This window comes from Rhodnius prolixus, unplaced genomic scaffold (genome assembly GCF_049639745.1).
Source record: "Rhodnius prolixus isolate KJV_2025 unplaced genomic scaffold, Rpr scaffold_12, whole genome shotgun sequence".
Classification (NCBI taxonomy): Eukaryota; Metazoa; Arthropoda; class Insecta; order Hemiptera; family Reduviidae; genus Rhodnius; species Rhodnius prolixus.
In genome coordinates this window covers 7,526,821-7,551,106 of record NW_027411635.1, presented here as the reverse complement: position 1 = coordinate 7,551,106, position 24,286 = coordinate 7,526,821, and the positions used below count along the sequence as shown (strand labels likewise).

The following is a 24,286-nucleotide window of genomic DNA, read 5'->3' as shown; positions in this document are numbered from 1 at the left end:
TAATAATAATAAAATCAAATATTATATTAAAATTGAATTAATTATTTTTGGGTTTTTCTTAATTGCATTCTGTACACAATTATATCGATTATTACGTTTTGAAACCATTTTTTTTTCTGAGGCCCCAATCTGGGGGGGACCTTTCTATGATTAGCATTTAGGCACTGATTCTTCATTGCCAAGATATGATTTTCTTCTTGGGGTTGTCAAGGGATTTTACACTCATCTAACTCGAAAAACTTTATTTGGTCATGGTCAGTTGTAGATCAAGTTGCCGAGGTAAGTTACTTTCTTTTATGGTATCACATCGTGTAAAAATATAGATTTACAAAGTAATTGATTCCACTGGTATTTATAAAATGAAAAAAAATATATATGTTCTTTGAAAGTATAAGCTGTATTCGCTTCACACATTAATTAAAAAAAGAAATTTAAATAAATGCTAGAAAAAAAGGCAAATACAAATCACTTACCGTAAAATTTTTAAAAAAAAATCTAGCGTTTAACCTCTCTTGACTTTTTGGTTTATTATTTTCAAGATTCTAACAAATTTTCTTTAAATCCCAAAAATTTGAGTTAGATTTAATTGTTACCAGCACTAGACAGTTTGTAAAACCGTACATTACACTGAAATGTAACCATTCAGAGAAGCCTAGTCTAACTCTTTCCTAAGAACGGCTGTAAAAAGATTTTTTTTTTATAAAGTAAAATTAAAAATAAATGTATTCAAAGACAAAATTTACAAAAACTCTCCCCTTATTCAATTTTTTTTTTTTAATTTATTTTCTCTAAAATATGTTTTCAGAAAAATGAGATGTAAATTCCCTGTTAGGATTTCCTAGATAAATTCATATTTATTTCACCACCGAACCTGAACCTTATCTGAACCATAGTTCTGGTGAAAAAAGATTATAATTTAATAGATATGTCGTCAATTTTCTATTGATTGAAAGAAACAAAAACAAACAAAATGGCGTTACCTAAAAGCGTTGGTTTCAAAGATATTTTTCAAGATATTCGTAGGGAAGACGGTGGCACATTTGAACAGAATTTACAATTTCTGTTACAGAGTGCGCCAGAATCGTATTATTGAACCTTTTTATTTTATTTTCTACAACTTTCAAGTATTCTGAACGGATCTATATCAATAAACACTTATTACTTTACATGCATATCTATATTTTTTCAATTTAAAAATGTGTCAAATGTTGATATCTGGTGGGGTAGCTTTGAACACAATATAAAATAGAAAGAAATGATATTACTTTACTTTGAATCTACTTCCTATCAGTTATTTCTCTCACTTTCTCTTTTAAACCACAGAAATCTAGTTCAAAAATCAATAATGACTCAGTTCGAGATATTGTACCCGAAGTGATGAGTTTAGGAAGTTTGAACAAAATATTCGGTTTGTTGCGCTTCTTAATGTAGGTTCGGACCCACTTTCCCCTTCTCTGCGATTAAACAAAAGTCACAAACTTGCAGGAGTCGGTAGGGCACATTTTAACTGAGATGTTAAAGAGAAAATATAATATCTAACACTTATTGCAATCTTCTACAATACACTTCCAAAGCTGCAACAAAAATTTTACTTCCACATTACAAAATATAACATTCCTCAATTCTGGACTATACAAACAATTAAAGCGAAGGCAAACTCTGTTAATTATACAACAGGTCTACCACAAAATATGGAGAAAATTACCAATCATAAATGTTTTAAATATTTGGCGGAAAATTAAAAACTGTTCAAATGTGCCTCCTGTTTATGTAGGATCAATACTCAAAAATGTAGTACAATTAATAAACGATAATTGCCTTCCAATACCTGGTATTGAATACCAATAATTTCTACTGACAAAAACTTGTTAACTTCAGAGAAGATATTGCAGTAAGTTACTTAAGTGGAAATTGTATGAGTATTCACTCCAAATTTATAATTTTCTTCGATAATGTCTTTGAAGATTTTTGCCTTCAAAATTCTTGTCCATAAACAATGAAACCTAACAGTTTCATTTGAAACAATAACTGGAATAATTGTTTATTTGTCAGGCAAAGTAAGAGCGTAATAGATTGTTAAATAACCTACACTTTGCATCTTGAAAGTAACAATTGAGAGGGAAAAAAGATGGTATAATTCAACCTTCATTTGCTAAAGATTTTATCGATTTTAATGTAATTGCATAACTACTGATAATGCTCTATTAATAAAAACAGTAATTTCCTACAAATAGCAGAGAAAAATCTTGTAATATAACTGAATAAAAATTTAAGTTCTATTCATTACAGCCATAGAATTATATTAACTGAGATGTTGAGCTTTGGCAAACTCCTGCCTTTATGAGTTTTTTGACTGTTTAATATACAGATTAATAAGTTTTTATGTGCATCTTTTAATTGCTGCTAACCAACCAATCAATAATCCATGATTTGTATAACCCATTTAATTGCAGCTATTTATAGCTAATTATTAACTATAATATGGCTATTTGCTAGTTCTCGCCTGCGAGATAGGATCACCTGATCTGATTTGTTTTGCGCATAAATTCTCCTTCAAGGTCGTAGTGCGCGTAGTAGAATATTTTAGCAATTGAGTACCACTTCACTCAATTAATTCTTGTTTATCTACGAATCTATTTGCCATGATTATCCTAGCGAGTTTTTATCAAATATTTGGCTTTTTGTTACTTTGTACGGCTTCTAATGTTTTAAAAGTTCTAATCTACTAATGTTGCTTTAAAAATTGACATTTATAATAGTAATAACAGGACTTAGTGATTGTCATGTGAGTTAGGAGTGCACTTAGAATGTTTTTTTCCCCGGTGGGGTAAGGTATTTTTACATTTTAAAATAATGCGCTAATTTAGGGTACAACCCAAGTCACTTTCAACAAGCATATTTATACAAGAATATATTCACAAAATAATTTAGGCATATAGCTAGTTGCAATAATACATCTTGTGTTTTACACATTTGTCCTCAACAGTTCGGCACTCAGACAATATATAGCTTATCAGAATCCTGGACATTCTCTTAACTTGAAAGACTTCAAAATAATAATTAAAGGCGCAGATAATCGCAGCAATCCCCTCACTCAAAATTAATAAATAAATCAAAGTACAAAATGAATGAAATAAATAAAAATAAAATAATGAACACATGTTTCAGTATTGGGGTTTTAATTCAGTCCTAAATTAAATAAAAAGGATGTTTAAACAAACGTGATTTCATGCAAAACAGTTGCAATAAAAACAAAGGTATTGTCTAATTTTTCAGGCCGGCTTTACTTCCACTATCCAATTGCAATAGAACATATTATATTGTTAATCGCTTTTGTATAAATATATTCACTGAACAAATATGAGTTTGCATCAAGTAAAATGTATTGTATTATCAAAATACCAAAAATACATTTAAAGGGAGGCTAAATTTAAAATTTAATTTGACCTTTTTTTTCCTGATTTCACATTATTAAAAGAGACTCCAATATTTTGATTTCGTGAAGCCTTAAAAATGGTGCCCTTGGCCTTTATACATTCCTTGCTTTTTCTTTATTGAGCTATTAATTTTTGGTAAAAATTTTAAATAAAAAAATCTGCAATACTTTTGCTTTCGAAATTGATTTGAAAAGAGGCAGAAATAGTTTTAAACAATGATGGTTTGGGTCTAATACATTGGGAATAGCTGTAGAGTTTGTATTTAGTACTCTGAACTGCCGGCAGATGGTAGGACCTTACGGTACTCAGTATAGCATTGTTACTTTCAGCTTACCATATTATTTATTTGAATTTAACCAATAATATTAGGAATGTAGACCTGTACGACAAGTCTTGTAAGACAGTGGTTGGACAAGGTTGAACTCTTAAACACTTTCCAAATGCTAAAACCCTTTAAAAAGAATGTGTACACAATTTATAAATTGAACGAGTTAGAGAAAAAAGTACCACTTAAATACTCTGCGGACCCCTCGCTAATGGATTGTAATCTTTTTAAAAATCTGGTTAGCTTTATTGCTGATAGAAATCTTCACCCAGCAGAGGTCCAGGCAAATACTATTTTAATAAATTTTCTGCATTCCGGGGAATAAAATTTGATTTTTTAACTTGGGGCTGCAATATTTCTTGAAGTAGAAGAGATAATTCAGAACATAAATTGTAGTAAATTTAGCTATCGATTTTTTAGATACAGTTATGATGTAAGTTAATGTTAACCAAGTGATGAAAAAAAAATTAAAGAAAGTCCCATCTTCCCAACATAAAGCAATAAGCACTAAACTCCCAGACCTAAATGGTAAGCAAATTGAATTCGATATAATTTTAGATCTATACAGTATTTGACGTACAGTTATTTGCTGACCAAGGTATGAGCTATAAATAACTTTTAATTACAACAAGTAATAGCTAGGTGTGGTAGGTAGGTTGAATGGTTTGCAATAAAAGACCTTGAAGTTGTACGTTTTGCTAATTTACCGGTTGAATCCAAAATGGAACAAAACTTGACTTCTTGTAAGACTAGTTTATTAACTTACGTATACTATTTTGGCTGTGTGAGTGAGAGCTGCTGTTTTCATTTTTATTTTTTACGCAACACTCAGTTTGATTAGCATAACTAAAAAAAAGAAAAGAAAAAAGTATAATAGTTAAATTATTTTTATATTTTTTGTGAATTTTTTGGGTGGTTGACCGCACTAACCTTCTAGGCATTGAATCCATTAGATTTAACTACTTCAATTCTATGAACATTATTTTTTTTAAAATAATCCAAAATAATATTAAAATATTCTTATTATAAAGTCCATAAAGTAAAATACATAACTACTATCTTTCTATAAATTCTCAAGCATTCTTTAAAGTAGGTATTATCTCTTTTAGCGACGAAAACTTGTTCACCATACTTATTCTTTTCCAAAATCAACTATAAGTTTTCAATTGGATTGAGGTTCAAGGTCTGTAGAGGAGTTTTCCGTTGTCATCTTTACGTTCTACTACAACCATTACCTTGTTTTCCAAACTGAGTATTTGGGTTCATTGTCCCACTGAAATAAAAATATAACCCTAATCCCAAGCTTGCGCCCACATTTCTGCAAATATACAGAGGTTCAAATTGTCGGATGTACATTAGATTTTAGATTTAGATTTTAAAAGGCGTGACGGGATCCATGCCTCACGGCACCGCAGCCACAAGAGGCTTATTGTGCCTTCCCCTTTTAGGTCTAGTAGATGAAACCTTCCCTTCTAAGAAGGTTCTTTAACCTTTGCTTTTTAAGCCTTTGCTTTCCCTACCAGTTCCTTCTGTGCTATAATCTCCTTTGGTACCAAAGATGTCGTAGCGCAGTCTCTCGATTGCAACGCGAATCGAATAACAGGTGAGAGGCCGTTTCTACCTCTTCCTAGCACAATCTGCACAACGGTTCCGAGCTAATAAGCCCCTATCTTGTGCAGGTGCTTCCTGAACCTGCCGTGCCCTGTGAATAGGCCTGTATAACCAGAGTAATCTGATTTCTGCCCATACCCAGAGTCACTTTGGTTCTTTGTTTACACAGCAAGGGCATGACACTCTTGCCGTGTTTGACCCCAGGTCACTTCACCCAGTTCTTTTCACCTTCTCTCTAGATTCAATCTCTGAGAGCCTCACGAACTGCACCCTTGGTGATCCCCAGGACAGGTTCCGGGCCAATGAAAGGAGTGTTAGCTCCATTCCTGGCCATTAGATGAGCTGTCTCATTCCCCTTTATCCCCCACATGACCCGGCACCCATTCTAACAGAACTTTATTGTGCCAAAGCCAGTAGTTCTAGGGCTTTTCTGCATTCCCAGACCAGGGAAGAGGTAATTCTGAAGGAAACAATGGCCTTCAGCGCAGCCTGGCTGTCCGAAAAGATACATATCTCCCCATTTCTAAGATTCATCCGCAGATTTTCCTCAGCGCAAGTTTTAATGGCAAAGAGCTCGGCCTGAAAGACGATGGAATATCTCCCAAGAGCACTCTCAATGAAAGTTTTAATGTACATTAATAGAAGTAGGTTCTAATGAATTGTTCACAGTTTTTTTTAAATAAATATTAACAACTTCCACCGGATTCCTTAATTCAATGGTACAACGGCACCATTATACAGCAGATAGCCTGTCACCGCTTCTAAAAAAACAACCATCATAGTCCAAATTAAATTTGCATTCAAATACGACTTAAAAAAAACAAATACCCTTAGTTACTGAATTCTTGTCAATGGTTTATCACAAATATGCCATTGAAAATTTATTATACATACATGATTGGTTAGTTAAATGGAAATTTGAATACTAAACTGTTAATGCCTATAATTTAATATAAAGCCTTAAAAATATAATGTGCTATATGTTTAGTAAATATTATTTACATAAAATAATTGGAATGATTTTAAAAAAAATATATACGGACTGTTATGTAGATAGAAAATTCAAAAGAATTTTAGTTGATATAGTAGAATTTTTTCTGGAAATAACAATCAGTTATCAATACATGATTTTGTTACATTTCTGTTGGATCTATTAAATCGTAAAATAGTTATAAACTTTGTTAAAAAATTAAGAATTCGTTATCGTGTAACAGCTATTTTAATGCATCTTAATCATTATAACAATTTTCTTAAAAACATCATATACTGCTATTTACTGTGGTGTAATGAAATTCTTTGCTTTATTTGACTGTATTACTTCATTGGGTACTAAAAAAAAAATAAGTTTTAACTCTTAACATTTTTGTAGAATCCATTTTTATTGATAACTTGAATTCATTTTGTAATTCAACTCAGCAAGAAAAGATTAGAATTTAATGATGGTTTTGGTTCTTTTCGACCATTGTTGATAGATGATTTTTGGGAATATCGAAGTGCGGTCATCAATAAAAACAACTTTTTGCTTTATACCAACGTTTCGGTAATTTTTACTACCTTCTTCAGGGTCTGTACAAAAAGAATATTACACTAATATAGATAAAATTGAAAACCAAAAAAATTAAAATAAACAATAAAAATATTTTTAAAACATGAAATTAAATAGATAGATAAATAAAATAAATATAATATAAATATAATTTGGAAAAACTTACATTATAGTTAAAAAAGTTTGTGAAGTTTAATGTAGAGCTATATCATCATAACTGTTAAGGATTCACGGAAAAGCAGGTTTATATAGAGGTAAGGGAGGGGTGAAAACAATAGGGCTGGAAAAACCTAAAGTATACTTACAGACCCTGAAGAAGGTAGTAAAAATTACCGAAACGTTGGTATAAAGCAAAAAGTTGTTTTTATTGATGACCGCACCTCGATATTCCCAAAAATCATTAGAATTTAATTCAACTTCCATTTTCTGAGTACAATTCACTATTTGATTGATTTTAGTTACAGTCAATGCAGATATGTGGCAGAATAAGTTCTCCTGTTGTCTAAAGAGAGGTAATTTTCTGCTAGAACAACATTGACCATTCCAATCAATTGTCTTGAAAATAGAATTCAGATATGCTAGCTCACCGATCGGGAATCATCTTCCAAATGAACAACTTCTTCAATGAATTAATCTCTAGCAGAGTGTTATCTGCAAATCTTATCTACGAGGTACAGAAAGAGCAGATTGGCCTGGCATGACCCGCTAATTTTGAGTATTTGAGTTTAAGTGTATCCACCTAAACTCTCTTTATAAACGATTTTTTTTCTCCTCCCTTGTTCTTTGAATTATTGTCAACCGCTTATTCTCATCATACCTTCTTCATCTTTCCACGTCCAACGTAATAATTCTTCCATGTCCACAACGGCCTAGACTTTCTTTCCACTTACTCCCAGAGATCCACACTGCTTTCTCCTCTCTCCGAACCTTTTGACCAACTGTTCTCCATCTACTGATGCCGATGACTAGATACAGAAACTGTATCATCCACTGCTTTCTTCGTACATTCTAACCTTTACTCAGTTATTATGTATGACAGAAAAAGTTGTGTTTCTCTATTTTTTTTGTTTTGTTTTTGCTTACTACGCCTTACCCAGAAATTGTATACGAGTATATGTAAACTTACGTTTATCTATATTTGTTGTGTTTTGGTTTAAGATAAGAAATCATATTTACCCTGAAACTACATACCATTGTATGTAAGACATATTTGTTTATGTTTTACTTGAATTTATTTATTTCTTTAGTTCCATATATTTGTTAAATAATATTTCTAACATTTCTTCAATTTTTGCCATATACCCTATTTAGTTTCTTTAAATTCTTTGGGTGCTTGTGACTTTAGTTTCTAATTCGCTATTCTCTATCACTCTTTTTAGTATATATGTACATATACACTAGATATATGTACATATACATTAGATATATGTACATATACATTAGATATATGTACATATACACTAGATATATGTACGTATACACTAGCTATAGTTTGTTCTAGACTGAGTGAGGTCAGACTAAAATATTTTAGGAATATTTCTATAACAAATGTGAAAATATTAGAAATATTAAATGGTTCTGATTGGCCTCGGTTAGCACAATATTGTAAAGCAATAAGTATACATGGTTCTAGTATTAATTATTTACAAATGTTTTTGTGAAAACTTTTATTTACCTAAATTTTTTAATTTTCTGTTTTCTTAGTTAGATCAATAATTTAAATAATAATTTGTATAACCACTCCGCCGACGGTCTTTGACCATGGCAGTTGTCTTTATAATTTATTTTGCATACCCAGAAATGTATTTTATTAATATTTTTATTTTAATAAATAAAGACTATATAATAAAAATACACTAGCTATATGTACATATACACTAAGATATATGTACATACACATTAGATATATGTATATATACATTAGGTATATGTACATATACATTAGATATATGTACATATACACTAGATATATGTACGTATACACTAGATATATGTACGTATACACTAGATATATGTACATATTCACTAGATATATACATTTATAGTCATTTAAGGAGAATGAAAAATAATGGTTAAAAAAAGTGGTGTCAGAGATGAGTCGTTAATATTTTTCAAAATATGAAAATATTGTTTAAAGAATAAATCCTTTGAAAGAAAATGTGACCTAATGCGGTTCTAGTTGCTTCACTAATTAGGCTAAAAAGGATTAACGTAGTTAGGAAACATTTTAATTTGTTTAGGAAAAATTAAATGACACGTGGCTATTATTTATATATTTTAGCTTTTGTTCCACTAGAGGCTATTTTGGTAAAAACCAAATAATCGTTTTTGATTGCAGTTGAATTTATGGCCAAGAGTGTACAGTGCTCTGAGGTTATTCTCCAGCCTTGAATCCAGCGAAAGATTTGAAAAAACGTTCAAGGTAAGGCCTGTTTCTATCTTATTATGATTTTACAATTACAATGATGCCTACAATTTTTCAACACTAAAGAAGTTTCTTAGATTTTTAAAATGTAAAAGAAAGAAAGAAAGACAAGTGACGTTAGGTGTTACCCCTAAAACATTTAAAGTTAATGATGCTTTAGGGGAACTTTCTGAGCCAAACAACCAAAAACACTAAAATTGGTGTTCTTTGTGCTGATCTGGATGTACCTAAAGACGTATCTAACCATCACATGATTATGCCGAAGATAATATGTTACTGTAGGATACTGGTACGTGAATTCTAAACCTCAACAGGCTGCAATCGTTATGCATGCTTGCTGACTTCTCCTAAACAACAATCTTATGGGACATCTACTAAATAATAGTGACTTGTGTTGAGAAATTTAATTTACTTAGACAACTGGTTAATATATAGGATCACTTCTGTTTTGGCTTAAGGATGATTCCAGACAGAGTTTGCGCTATTCGCTGCCTTAGATTATCCTTAGATAGTAGTAAAATTCATTCCTTTCATCTTCAAATCACTCTAGGAAGTAAAAATAAAGTAATAATTTATGCTATTTGCAATGTATTCAGAAATACCTATGTATAAATAAAAACAATTATAGTTAAATTATAATGGGGAGAATTCCCTGTTTCCCAACATACGGCAGCCAAAGAGCTAGGCGTTTCTCCCCATAATGTCAAGTAAGTAAAGATCCTCTTCAAGGTTCAGGAGCCTTATAGTCGTTTTTGTGACATGATCTCTGGCATTAGAGTGCTCGATGGCCTCGAATCGCAACTGGGAATTGCAAGATATAGAAAATGTTTCCTCTCCTCTTCTCAGTTTTCACAAAGTGTGGACTCACCCACAATGGCATATTCTGTGGAGGTTTCTATGACTATCGTGCTCTAAATATCGGCCATAAGTGAGCATGACACTCGGCCTGGGGTCTGGTTTAAGGCACGCGACCAATTACCGAGTTTGCTTTGGCCTACAAAGGCTACTGGAGATTTCCCAAAGCTAGCCCCCATATAACTTACCTCGTGAATCCAAAAGCGCCAAAGGCTGTAGGTAGAGGGATGTGCTTGAAAACATCATCAACTTCATATGCACGTTCTCGCGCAACATTTGATGCCCAAAGATCGCCCTTGAGGCATCTAGACTTGAGCCGAAATTTATGCAGCTATTAATAACTAATTTAGGATAACTAATTCTATTTACTGGTCCCGACCACCTTTTCGTGACATTATCAATGTTAAAGTGAAACTTGATGTGATAAGTCCCGTCGAGCTCTAATGTTTTTGGAAAGAAAATAATAATTAAATAATATTTTTGTCTGCTCTAGTATTCAGATATCTCAGTGCGATTGGCTTCACCAGAGAGACTTCAACCAAAGCCTGACGCAAAATCATTGCAATTTGGCAAGCATTTCACTGATCATATGCTGAAGATTGAATACCACGTAAGAGGTGGTGGATGGCAAAAACCGATAATATGTCCGTTGGAATATCTGTCACTGCATCCAGCTGCCAAAGTACTGCACTATGCAATCGAGGTAAACTATAAAAACCTATTTGTCTCTAATTTACAAAAAATTAAAAATAGAAAGTCTATTGCAAAACTTTCAAACTGAAAAGGAAATAGATAAGAAAATGAATTAGTAAACAGCCATCCAAAAAATGCTATATTTACAAAAACAACTTACAGAGCAATATATAGCAACTACAGTTCCAGCAACTAGTTCTGCCCATATATGTGCGCAAGCTATATACTAATCTACAAATTAAGTTCATTTAACACAAAGCATGTGACAAAAACTTAAATTATCCTGACAAGATAAATTACTAGATCTACTAACTAATTCTACACTTATATATCACTTATCATATCAGACAAGACTAGACAATCCAGATTGTATTAAGACCCAGCTAAGCAAGAACATAATTATACCAAGTAAGCATTCAAAGCTAAAAAGTTCATTAAAGCGCTTTTAAGCGGACAATTCACAAAAACGAAATCAGCTAACCACCAACAGAAAGCGCTTAAATCACAAAAACAAAATTGAAAAATAGGTAGCCATTGTAGTTCTATCTACTAGTTCTAACCAATAATATTACCAACCTGTAGACTAGTCTAGGCTATACAATTTTAGTTTCAATGACACACAGCACATGATTAGAACAATCTACCAAGTTTCTACTTAACATGGTATGACCCAGCAGGATTCTAGACCAGCCTTGGCAATTTGTGTTGTATTAAGACCAGCATAGAACAAGAATATCGTCCAGCTAATTAAACCACTGTTTTACCAAACTTATTCCATCCTAATTCATGTCCAAGCTGTTTGTCACTCTTCTAAACATTTATGTTGTACTCCTTAACAAAAACTTACAGTTTAAAATGTTAAGTATAAGGGTTGATTAAACGCCAAAAGGTACACAAATCAGCGAGTACCCAACATTTCATTAATACTTCATTAATAGTTAAGTAATTCTACTGCATTAATTTTCATTAATAAGTTATTTTTTAGAATTTATTAGATGTCACAGACCCTTATGCTGGCCACTTCATTTATAATATTTTTTTGTTATAATTATGATAAGTCACATATATATGTACATGCATGTTAAAGTAGAAAAAAACAAAGTTAGAGTAGGCTACTGTCTTGAATTCGTCTTACCGAAATATTCGTGAGCACAAATAACACACAGTTAATAACAAGTAGATTATTCAACAAAAATTATTCATTTCTCAATTGTAATTTAATTTAGTTCCCCTAATTTTACTTATAGTAAAATACTGGAATAATTAGCTGTCCTAAAAATATGCATATCTCATTTACTTTATATTACATATATACAACACTGTGGGAAGAATACCTAGATTGAGAATGTAATTGAAGAAAACTATATTATTTGCGATAAAGCCAGATAATTATAATTATTTCCTATTATTATAAACGTTTGACTACTACATAAAATAACAATTACTTTAATCGAAGAATGAACTTAAACCGACGACTTTTATTTAAAAATAAAAATAAATAAATAAAATAAACAAAATCATTGATGTAAGTTTTTTATAAAAAGAAGTTTTGAATTTTTTAGCCTCATAATTTTTTTATATTTTTTATAACGTTTTTCTTTTTAACCTGTAATTAATAGTTTGATTATTATAAATAACTAGATATTACAGTCAATCTACAGTGCTACTTGAACATATATTTTGTAGACGAAAATGGCCAGCATAAGGGTCTGTGACATCTAATAAATTCTAAAAAATAACTTATTAATGAAAATTAATGCAGTAGAATTACTTAACTATTAATGAAGTATTAATGAAATGTTGGGTACTCGCTGATTTGTGTACCTTTTGGCGTTTAATCAACCCTTATACTTAACATTTTAAACTGTAAGTTTTTGTTAAGGAGATTTTTGTACCTTTTGGATAGATTTTCCTTTTTGTCTATTTCGCAATCTTTACAGACTTTTTTAAAATTTGGAATAAGCAATTCTATCATTATAATCTGATAAGGTGTTAAGTCGGAACCGTAACCTCCACTGGAGGGATCTTTTTAAAGAATGATTATAGTTGCGTTCCCATCCATCCTCAATAACAATCTTTTTGAAAAAGCGTTTTGAATATCATAGGAAGGTATTTGTACGTAAATAGCAAAATTAAACTGCGATTTCAGTACTTCCTTTTAAGAGGAGTAAGAAAAATAAACTACGATTGCAGTACTTCTCCCTAAAAGGCAAAGAGGCAAAGATTTTTTAATCGAACGTCAATTCATTGATTTAAATCGGTTCACTCATTAAAACTGTCCGGTAGGACAGTTGTATAAGGGTTGATCGTCAAAAACTGCACGAAAAAGCGTAACGTTGAAAAACACCCAACTTTGACAATTTTTTTCTCTTTTTCTATAAAAGATAAAATTCCCAAATTTTCTTTAAATCTTACTCCAAACCCTCCTTTATAACTGTAATTTTTTTGCAACCACCCAGATCTAATAGGTTTCGAGAAAAAAGTTGCCGAAAATGAGCAAAAACGGCTTTTTCAAAAAATGTTCTTCTTCTTCTTCTTGTTGTTCTTGTTGTTACCTTTTTTGTAAACAGCGTAGCGCCTAAACGCGTGAACCGATTTTCATGAATGAGGTGTCATTCGATTCGGAATTTTATGTAGATGTGCCTTTTGGGGGTCTCGGCCCTGTACATTGAATGGGAGAGGAGTTAGCCCCCTTTATGTAAGGCCCCCTCCAAAATTATTATTACTAATTACTCTGTAAATCTTGGCCCGATTTTGATAAAATTTGGTAGGATGATAGGGTTAGGGCTCCCCTACCTAACAATAAAGCGACGATCTGCTCTTACACTTGTTAAGGGGAAGTATAGCAATCGTTTCAAATTATCGACACGTGAACCGATTTTCATGAATGAAGTGTCATTCGAATCGAAATTTTGTACAGATTTGTACTTTAAAAGTCTCGACGCTATGCCTCATAAGGAGGGGAGTTCGCCCCACCCAAATAAGGCCCTTTCTAAAACTATTATTACCAATATTTCTACAAAGCTTAGTCCGATTTTGATAAAATTTAGCACGAAGAAGTGATTAAAGCTCCTCTATGTGGCTGTGAAGTGCCATCATGCTCTTACACCTACTAAGAGGAAGTACTGCAATCGTTAAAATTATCAATGAGTGAACCGATTTACATCAATGAATTGTCGTTCGATTCAAAATCTTTGCCTTTTAGGGAGAAGTACTGTAATCGCAGTTTATTTTTCTTGCTCCTCTTAAAAGGAAGTACTGAAATCGCAGTTTAATTTTGCTATTTACGTACAAATACCTTCCTATTTTATTCAAAACGCTTTCTCAAAAAAATGGTTATTGAGGATGGTTTGGGGACCGCAACTATAATCATTCTTTAAAAAGATCTCTCCAGTGGTAGTTACGGTTCCGATTTAACACCTTATCAGGTTATAATGATAGAATAGCTTATTCCAAATTTTAAAAAATCTGTAAAGCAGACGTAACTTTGCAAATAGACAAAAAGGAAAATCTATCCAAAAGGTACAAAAATCTCCTTAACAAAAACTTACAGTTTTAAAAGTTAAGTATAAGGGTTGATTAAACGCCAAAAGGTACACAAATCAGCAGTTCCCAACATTTCATTAATACTTCATTGATATAATTTAAGTAATTTTACTGCATTAACTTTTCCTTCACATTTTTTAGAATTTATTAGATGTCACAGACCCTTATGCTGGCCAGTTCATTCATAATATTTTTTTATTATAATTATGATAAAATGAGTGATGAATTATTCTGAGTATTGATAATTTAAACGATTGCAGTACTTCATCTTAGTAGGTGCAAGAGCATCAGCAACGTAGAGGAGCCTTAACCACTTATTCGAGCTGAATTTTATCAAAATCGGACTAAGCGTTATAAAAATATTGGTAATAATAGTTTTAGAAAGGGCCTTATTTGGGTGGGGCAAACTCCCCTCCTTATGAGGCACGGCATCGAGACTTTTAAAGTGCAAATCTGTAGAAAATTTCGATTCGAATGACACTTCATTCATGAAAATCGGTTCACGTGTCGATAATTTGCAACGATCGCTATACTTCCCCTTAACAAGTGTAAGAGCTGATCGCCGCTTTAATGTTACGTAGGGGAGCCCTAACCCTATCATCCTACCAAATTTTATAAAAATCGGGCCAAGATTTACAGAGTAATTAGTAATAATAATTTTGGAGGAGGCCTTACATAAAGGGGGCTATCTCCTCTCCCATTCGATGTACAGGGTCGAGACCCCCAAAAGGCACATCTACATAAAATTCCGAATCGGACGATACCTCATTCATGAAAATCGGTTCGCGCGTTTAGGCGCTACGTTGTTTACAAAAAAGGTAACAAGAAGAAGAACAAGAACATTTTTTGAAAAAGTCGTTTTTGCTCATTTTTAGCAACTTTTTTCTCGAAACCTATTAGATCTGGGTTGTTGCAAAAAAATTACAGTTATAAAGGAGGGTTTGCCCTTTATTTTAAAGAAAATTTGGGAATTTTATCTTTTATAGAAAAAGAGAAAAAAATTGTCTAAGTTGGGTGTTTTTCAACGTTACGCTTTTTCGTGCAGTTTTTGATGATCAACCCTTATACAACTGTCCTACCGGACAGTTTTAATTAAGACCCCGCAAATTGACAAAGACACAACTCTACCAAATAAACTATTAGTTCTGTTGTACTAATTCTGTGTTTGTGCATAACCGCGCTGTATGGTATTCAGAAACAAGAATGTTATTTTACCATTATAAACAAATGCTTCTTTTATATAAGACCATTCTGTAGGCTAGAATTGGCTTTACAATTTAAGTTGTGTGAACACACATCATGTGATAAGAAAATAATTGTACCAAGTAAACCACATGTTCTGTTAAACTAATTCTGCCTCCTATGTTTACAGTTATTTGAAGGCATGAAGGCTTATCGCGGAGAGGATGAAAAAATTAGAATCTTTCGTCCACATTTAAATATGATTAGAATGAATCAATCTGCTGATAGATGTGGATTGCCACTATTTGATTCAGATGAATTGATCAAATGTATGTGTCGACTGATTTCCATTGACCAGGAATGGGTACCACATTCCGAGGCAGCTGCCTTGTATATACGACCAACTATGATTGCTACTGAGGTAAGTGTAAACAGGTTAGTTTTACTTTAGACCAGAGCTTTCTAACTATAGTCTGTTAATTGTAGATAGAACAATCACACTATCTAAAAGGAAAGTAATGTCTATTTTTTCAGGCGGGCTTTACGTCGATTTACCAAATTAAGTATCGTAGATGGAGACGACTAGTTAACGTACTTTATTATAAATTTTTCTTATTAACCAATAATTAAAATTCAAGGCCTAGGACGGGAATCGAGACCAGTACCATAATACATCTTAGCTTCTAACACGAGACTATCGTGGAAATAACAAGAGAAATTTATATTAAAGTCTGTTTTTCTATACGCCTTCGTCCACCATACATGCCCACTCAAACCCAATGCATTTAAGTATTTGAATGATTGAAGTGATCTAGCCAGCTTATTCATAGTTATTTGTGTTTCTCTTTGTCTGCCGACTGCATTTAAAGCTTTATTTTTAAATTGATAATGTGCAGCTAATTAGATTTTTATATCAATTTTTAAATAAATGGCGAATCCAAATACTGTTTGTCAAGTATAACTTGTATAAAAATTCATTTCCATCATGTCAGTATAATTTAAAAAAAAAGAGAAGATTTTGTGTGTATTCACATTGTGTATTTTCATATACAATATTCTGTGCACTTGTATATTTATATGTATGTACGTAAATTTTACTTGAATGAGAAGTAACCCAAAAAATCATTTTTGTATAATTTTTAAATACAAAGATTTTTTGCAAACTAACGTTAAGAACAGCTGTCAGAGAAATTCCTCGTGTTTCCGATTTGTTGATACGTTTAAAAAAAAATTCAATTTACTGTTAAATGTCTACCCAAATCATTAACTGAAGTTAGCGTACACCTTATTGAACCATTTAATCGTAAATTATATTTGACAGTAGATAAACAATTTACCTAATTTCAATTGTTGTAGCCCACACTTGGTGTGAATGTGACAGAAAGTGCATTACTATATGTAATACTAACCCCCGTTGGATCTTACTTTGGACCCAAGCAACAGGCCGTAAAATTACTGGCAGATCCGAAGTTCATAAGGGCCTGGCCTGGTGGAGTTGGTGACATGAAAATGGGCTCCAACTACGCACCGACCGTGCATGTGCAGGTATTGCAAACTACATAAATTATAGCCAAAATCAGCTATCTAAAACTTTAGTTCTACACCGTTTTATCATAAAGTTATTGCTAATCATAGTTAAACTTAAAATAGGGCAATTTCACTGATTCTACTGATTGTACCAGCCCCATATCTTTTTGAGGAGTAATCATATCTACGAGGGTCGTTTGAAAATTCCGTGCAAAGTCAGAGTGATAGCACCACTGGCGCGTATCGAGGTTATGTTTAGTTAGTAGCATCTCTTGGAAGAACACACACCAAGTTTCAGCCAGATCGGTCTATTTCTTTGTGTTTGGCATTCGTTTGAATCGAGGAAGTCGAGTGATTTTCAAAAAATGGACGAAAAAGAATTTCGTGTGTTGATTAAATACTACTTTATGAAAGGGAAAACGCTTCAGGAGACTAAAGAGAAGCTTGATAAACATTATGGTGACTCTGCACCTTCGATTAGAACAGTTTATAAGTGGTTTCCAAATTTTCGGAGTGGCCATATGGGCACAAGTGACGCTGAACGTTCTGGACGCCCTGTTGAGGTTACTACTCCAGGAATCATTGATAAAATCCATGATATGGTGATGGATGACAGAAGAGTGAAGGTGCGTGAGATTGCTAGTGCTGTGGGCATCTCGAATGAACGGGTACATAATATTTTGCATCAACATTTGGACATGACTAAGCTATCCGCAAGATGGGTGCCGCGATTGCTCACGCTTGACCAAAAACGAAATCGTGTGAAGTGTTGCAAGGACGGTTTGCAGCTGTTCCAGAAGAATCCGCAGGACTTTAAGCGTCGTTTCGTCACTGTGGATGAAACATGGATACATCACTACACTCCTGAGACCAAAGAACAATCTAAACAATGGGTTACCAAGGGGGAATCTGCGCCAAAAAAGGCGAAGACCGTTCCTTCGGCCGGAAAGATTATGGCGACTGTCTTTTGGGATTCGCAAGGAATAATCCTCATCGACTATCTGGAAAAGGGTAAAACTATTACAGGTGCATATTATTCATCGTTATTGGACCGTTTGAAAAACGAGCTGCAAGAAAAACGCCCACGATTGGCCCACAAAAAAGTCCTTTTCCATCACGACAACGCACCAGCTCACACCTCAGCAGTTGTGGTCGCAAAATTAATGGAAATAGGGTTCCAACTCGTTTCACATCCCCCCTATTCTCCAGACTTGGCTCCCTCGGACTACTATTTGTTCCCCAATAAGAAGAAATGGCTGGCGGGAAAAAGATTTTATTCAAACGAGGAGTTGATTGCAGAAACGAATGGCTATTTTTCAGACTTGGACAAATCCTATTATTCGGAAGGGATCAACAAACTAGAGCAGCGTTGGACGAAGTGTATAAGCCTAAAAGGAGACTATGTTGAAAAATAAAAAAGGTTTACCCCAAAAAATTAAGTAGTTTTTATTTTTGCACGAACTTTTCAAACGACCCTCGTACATAAAAAACATAAATTTAGATTTCAACATTTTTAGTTCGGAACTATACTACTTAGTTCTATACAGTTTTTAGTCTTGCTAAAGAGTATGAGCTACAAAGGAAAGCTACACTTTCCCAACTTGGATAGCAATATTTCCTTGAGGACTCGTCCTATTTGGAAAGAGCAGCACATAAATTATAGTAAATTTAGCTGTCTATAATTTTATATACACACTGTTTGACCGTAAGTTAATACTAACTGAGATATATATGCTTTCCGATACAGAGATCAGCTGTTGCCAAAGGACTACATCAAGTTCTCTGGTTGTATGGAGATGACCATCAAGTGACAGAAGTTGGAACTATGAATATATTTATGGTTATCCGCAATTCTGATGGAGGTAATTACTAGATTACAATTTCTTAAAAAAAAACATCTCATTCTTAGGACAAAATGTTAATATTTATTTTATATATGTATTATAGAACGTGAACTTATTACACCGCCACTGAATGGGTTGATTTTGCCGGGAATCACAAGAGCTTCTATTCTGGACCTTTCCAAGGAATGGAATGACTACAAGGTTACTGAAAGAGTCTTCACGATGAGCGAGATGATCACCTTCAAGAAAGAAGGACGGGTTAGTAGTTACTCAACTTGTAGCTAACGCAACCTTATTTAGAAGATTGTTTATTTTTTTGGTGACAGATCTATTATTCTAAAGAGAATAAAAATTATTGTTAATTACAGTCATACTTTTTTATTTATTTTTGTTAAGTTTTCAGCCTAGGGTCTAGGTCATCTACAAAGCTGTGGAAAATATATTTTACAGGAACAGATTACAATGTTTATTGATTTGATTTTTAGACCTACGTAGAGCTTATTAGCAAATTAATCGCCAGTTTTTTGCAGACAGGGCTTAATGTCCTTCTCCAAAGTCGTAGACCCTGTTGAGTGAATGTGAGCGGTTTCAATATAAGTGTTGCTTTGGTTGTTAGGCAGGGACGTTACTCAACAACTTCTACAAAGTCTTATCCTCCTAGGTTCTCAGTTTCCTTCTAAATTCTTTATGTAAACATTGCTTTACTTATAAACATTTGCTTTTTCTTTGTTGCAGCTTCTGGAATTTTTCGGCGCGGGTACAGCCTGTAACGTCAGCCCCGTTGATGTCATCGTTTTCCAGGACACTGAAATTGAAATTCCCACGCTATTACAGAAAGATGCAATTCACCACCGACTGCTAACTGCTTTAAACAACATTCAGTACGGGGCAGTCGAACACCCATGGGCAATCCCAATTGACTGATTAATCAATAAACCCATGAACAGATAATAGTCTTCCATCCTAGGGAAACTCTTTGTAAGCTTGGTGGTGTACTGGTGTCAGGCCAATGTTAACTCTGATAATTTCTCTTGCGCATGTTTTGTAATCCATGCCAGTTACACGTAAAACAAATGCATTCCCTCTTATCTTTTAATTATATTTCAGATCATTCTTAATTTATATTCTCAAATCTAGTGAACATGTTGGACATGCCATCTAATATTAAACTAACGAAGGCATAAGGATTAAGGCATTGAGTAAACCCCGTCAACGGACCGATACGCAAAACGGAGTAACAGTTCTTGATATGCTAATAATTTCACGCTTTTCAGAGCGAGAAGAATTTTGTTCAACATTGCATCCAATTTGTAATTATACTATTTCTACTAATAGTAGTACTATTTCTTGTAGGCATATTAAAATGCTGCATAGTAGCAGAAACATAAATTCAAAACCAAGTGAACTACTAGCTTTTTAATATAACTAATAAGTTCTTATATTTGGCCAACCTACTTGCAGACCAGGCTAGGAAATTTTAAGATATATACCCACAGCACAGCAACAGGATACAGAATTCAAAACCTAGTAAATTGTTACTCTACAAATTATGCCCTCCTATATGACAAAGCTATGTACTAGAATTAGTAATTCTTGTTCGGCCATGTCCAGACTTAAAACAATTGATCGATGGGAACTATTCTCACCAATAGTTATTGGCTGTCTAATATCTCTAAAAGTTAAATGTAAGCTCAGCTTACGAATCATAACATCGTTTGGGGCTAGCTTTTCTCTGAAATTCTGTGTGTTTCTCTATGCTTATTGAAATATAAACCTTGGATTAGACTTGTACGGTAAATCTTTAGTCTTGATCTAAGTTCTACCATATAAAACGCTGGACATCCGACAAGATGGAGGTTAGAAGCAAATGCTAACTCGCTTTGTCTGGTTATGGCGAGAGCTTGTTGCTGGACAAGGACAACTTCATGACTAACTCGGTGCAACTAACGGTACTTCGGACTGACTTAATATTCGTAATAAGTGGAACTAGCAAATGAAAAGAAATCCCATTTAAGAAATTCACCCAAAACCAAGAGTGTTTTGGCAACAACATGCGTACACAGGCGAGAAATTCATAAGAGTAAAATATAAAAAACATAGAATAAGTAAATAATTATGTATTTTAGGACAATTGAATTCAAAAAATTAATGCTCAAGCAAATAAATTTTGTAAAATTGTGCATCTATGTATCAAATACATTTGAATCTCGAAGCAATAATCGAAAAATAAATAAAAGGCAAAACACATGATCTAGTTTTATTCACAACTTACCTACTCTAATTTTTATTTATTTATTTATTATTTCTTGTTGGGTGCCATCCACTGGAATGGTTATTTGCGTTATTCTAAAATACTCTAAAAAAAAAATTAAAACTGTAGTTTCATGGTAACTTGGTTTACGTTTAGCTCACCTAAAAACAAACAAAAAAAAACAGTCATTACTTTAACTTTATGTACAAAACTAGGCTACAATTTTTTCCCCCTGTATTAATGTTTGCAACTGCAAATTTCAGACTCGCAGCAAGCAAATGTGACAATAGTACAAAAGCACAGTATAAACATAAAATCAAAATAATAATAATAATTAAACAAAATCACTTGATGGGCTTGAATGAAGGTCGTCCAGCGATACCATCTGGATGCGTCCATTAATGTAAATTACCAATTATTCAATGGTCACAAGGCCATTGTCGCTTCAGCGTACGAAGAGCTTCGATGAAAGATTAGTAAAAGTTGTGCATTAAGGGATTAAGATGTAGAAAAAGTTTGTAGAAGAACTTGATGTAGCGGATCTGGTCAAGGTCAGAAAAAAATGGGATTCGCAGGTCGGTGTGGATGGTACGGTTGCTCACATAAATAGGTGCATCAGTGATTGTTTAAAGAATGATTGCCTGGTGAGTCTGGATCTTGTTTTAAGTGAACGCTTAGCTATTCCATATAGTTCAAGATAGTTGACAAGTTCAGAAATTTCTTGTCTGTAATAGTCAGTTTTGATTGTATGTCAAGGAGCCCTTTGAGCATTCGGCGCCTCTGGTTAAATTCAAGTCGTTTGAGACTAATGTGCGGGTTCCACGAGAGTCGCTTGTCAAGGTAAAGTCCAAAAAATATTTTTTAACAGTGTCTGCTAAAGGAATAAGAAAGTAATTCAAGTTAGTTTTGGAGCTTTACAATTCCTTCATATTTCGAATTGCTGTATTTCCAGTCCAGAGAGGGACAACAATTTAATCAATTAACTTCCAATTGAATTAAACCAAAATTTAATTTTAATCATGATTAAAATTAAGAAATTTAATCGACCAAAATTAGTTGATTAAATTACAATAAATTCACTTTTAATTTCATTGGAATAGATCAATTAAAATGTTTAATGATAAAAAAATTGAGATTAATATTAAAATTAAATAATTTGAATTTTAATTGATTGAATTAAATCCCAAATTTAGTTTTAATCACTTTGGACGATTAAACTTTTTAATTTAATCAAAATTTGTGATTAAATTTTTATAACCACAACTTTGCCACTGGTTGAACCAGGATCGGGCCAATGCACCTTAATTCTATTCTTCATAGCTGGTTCCTCATCACCATCAATATTACCACTCAAACTCGGTACTTTCACTCCACCAACCAGCTGCCCATCTTCAACAATATTATCACTTTTCAGAAACTCGTCACCTTCATTCTAACAACCTAATGCCTCATCTACATCAATTCGTCAATGGTATTAGCCTACTTTATAAGTGGCAAGTCAAATCCAAGGTTGGTTCGATGTAACATAAAGTGAGAATTACTGTAATGTATGCACAAAACTAAAACAATTACACACAAATTAACTGAGTAATGTAGCCTTACGGGAGATCTTTCTAATCAAGGAACAACCTCCAAAACGAGGTTCCACCAGAGAAGAAGAATAGCAAAGGTGAAAAAGAAGTAGCTCAGATTACTTCACTAACATGGAGATGTGTAGAAGATAGATTGACAAAATAATGGACTAATACATAAATAGGTTACATGTAATGCGGTAAAAAATAAGTTAAATATGAAAGTATGAAGTCCTATATAAGTCTAGTGAGTCGTCGAAATGGTTAAATATGAGTGTAGGATGGTCCTTTATAAGTCTAGTAAGTCACAAACTTCGTTAAATGTAGTGTAAGATAGTCGTATGTAAGACTAGTGAGTCACCAACTTGGTTAAATGTGAGTTAAATCGATGTGAGTTAGATCTATATCGATCTAGTGAGTGATAAACATGTTAAAATATGAGTCTAGTGAGTCGTCAAGAATCAATAATAGATTTTTATAACACCTATGTCACGAAAGAAAAATTTTCAGAATTGAGAAATCTGGCACAAAAAGCTGTAAGCGCTTTTGGAACTTCAAATTCACCTGCGAATCGTTTTTTCGAAAATAAAATTTATCAAACATAAAAACGGATGAAAACCTGCTACATCAATTACGTTGTGCATATTTGCGCATTGAGTTCGACTTGCAATAGATAAGTGAAAGAATTGAGATACAAATATCTCACTAATTAAATAAATTAAATATTCGGTCATGTATAATTGCCGTTATTTTTTTTTTTGCGCATCAACAGCTGAGGTTATTAGCGCCCGGAGCTTTTTCCAGTGCACTGCCGGCCTCCGGACAGTGTTCTCTCGTTACAGACAACACTGTCCATCACCGGACAGTGAGCTGTAAGAAGCTCCTAGGAAGAGAAAATCTAAGGGTCAGCTGCTGGATTCGAACCCGGGACCTCCGCGTGGGAGTCCAGTATGCTAACCTCATAGCTAATCCCTTCCCTAATTGCCGTTATTATATTATTTATGTTTATTTGTATGAATACTAATAAAAATAATAATAATTCTTTTTTGAATTTCCACTGCCAAAAGTTTTTGTAAATCTAAACTTTTATGAGTGGCCCGCAGGCTTATAATGAATTTCCATATTAGTCCACAAGATCATTTGGTTTGGTCACTTTTGGTCTAGGAGGAACCTTGGCATGGTGGACGAGGGCGTGTATTATCGGTAAAGGAAAGTAATTCAGAGTGAAAATTTTAGAAGGTAAGGATATTTTGCAGAAGCAATTAAAGAAATCTAAAAGGTCCAATTGTTTTTGAGGAGAATTGGGCCGTTAGGTTTACTGGAAAGGAAAATGTAAGAGAAGCTGGTTTGTGGAGATTGTTACGGAAAGAAGGCCTCGAGGATTAGCCACTCAACTTCTTAAGACAAGGAGGCTCGCATTGTAATCACTACGGCACATGAATAACAAGATAGGTCAGTTAGCTGTGGCCGCTG

The 24,286-nt window shown here is 33.3% G+C and overlaps 1 protein-coding gene and 1 long non-coding RNA gene across 4 annotated transcripts in view; one reads left to right on the top strand and one right to left on the bottom strand.

The window, feature by feature from the left end:
* Bcat (Branched chain amino acid transaminase) overlaps nucleotides 1–21,051 on the top strand; it is a 62,165-nt gene extending 41,114 nt beyond the window's left edge. For 2 of the 3 annotated variants that reach the window (XM_074143610.1, XM_074143609.1), the window contains exons 3-9: nucleotides 9,258–9,341; nucleotides 10,693–10,902; nucleotides 15,811–16,041; nucleotides 16,977–17,165; nucleotides 18,895–19,009; nucleotides 19,095–19,249; nucleotides 19,727–21,051. In XM_074143610.1, coding sequence (XP_073999711.1) covers nucleotides 9,258–9,341; nucleotides 10,693–10,902; nucleotides 15,811–16,041; nucleotides 16,977–17,165; nucleotides 18,895–19,009; nucleotides 19,095–19,249; nucleotides 19,727–19,915 — 1,173 coding nt within the window. In that variant the 3' untranslated portion in view covers nucleotides 19,916–21,051. Of the gene's footprint in view, nucleotides 1–2,635; nucleotides 2,828–9,257; nucleotides 9,342–10,692; nucleotides 10,903–15,810; nucleotides 16,042–16,976; nucleotides 17,166–18,894; nucleotides 19,010–19,094; nucleotides 19,250–19,726 lie in introns of those variants that run through there. The other variant, XM_074143612.1, reaches the window with a different exon arrangement.
* LOC141462039 (uncharacterized) lies at nucleotides 20,697–23,416 on the bottom strand. The gene is made up of 2 exons (XR_012463086.1): nucleotides 21,591–23,416; nucleotides 20,697–21,403 (listed from the first exon to the last, which is right to left on the bottom strand). It is a non-coding gene; the product is annotated as an uncharacterized lncRNA (long non-coding RNA).
* Nucleotides 23,417–24,286: the final 870 nt, after the last annotated feature.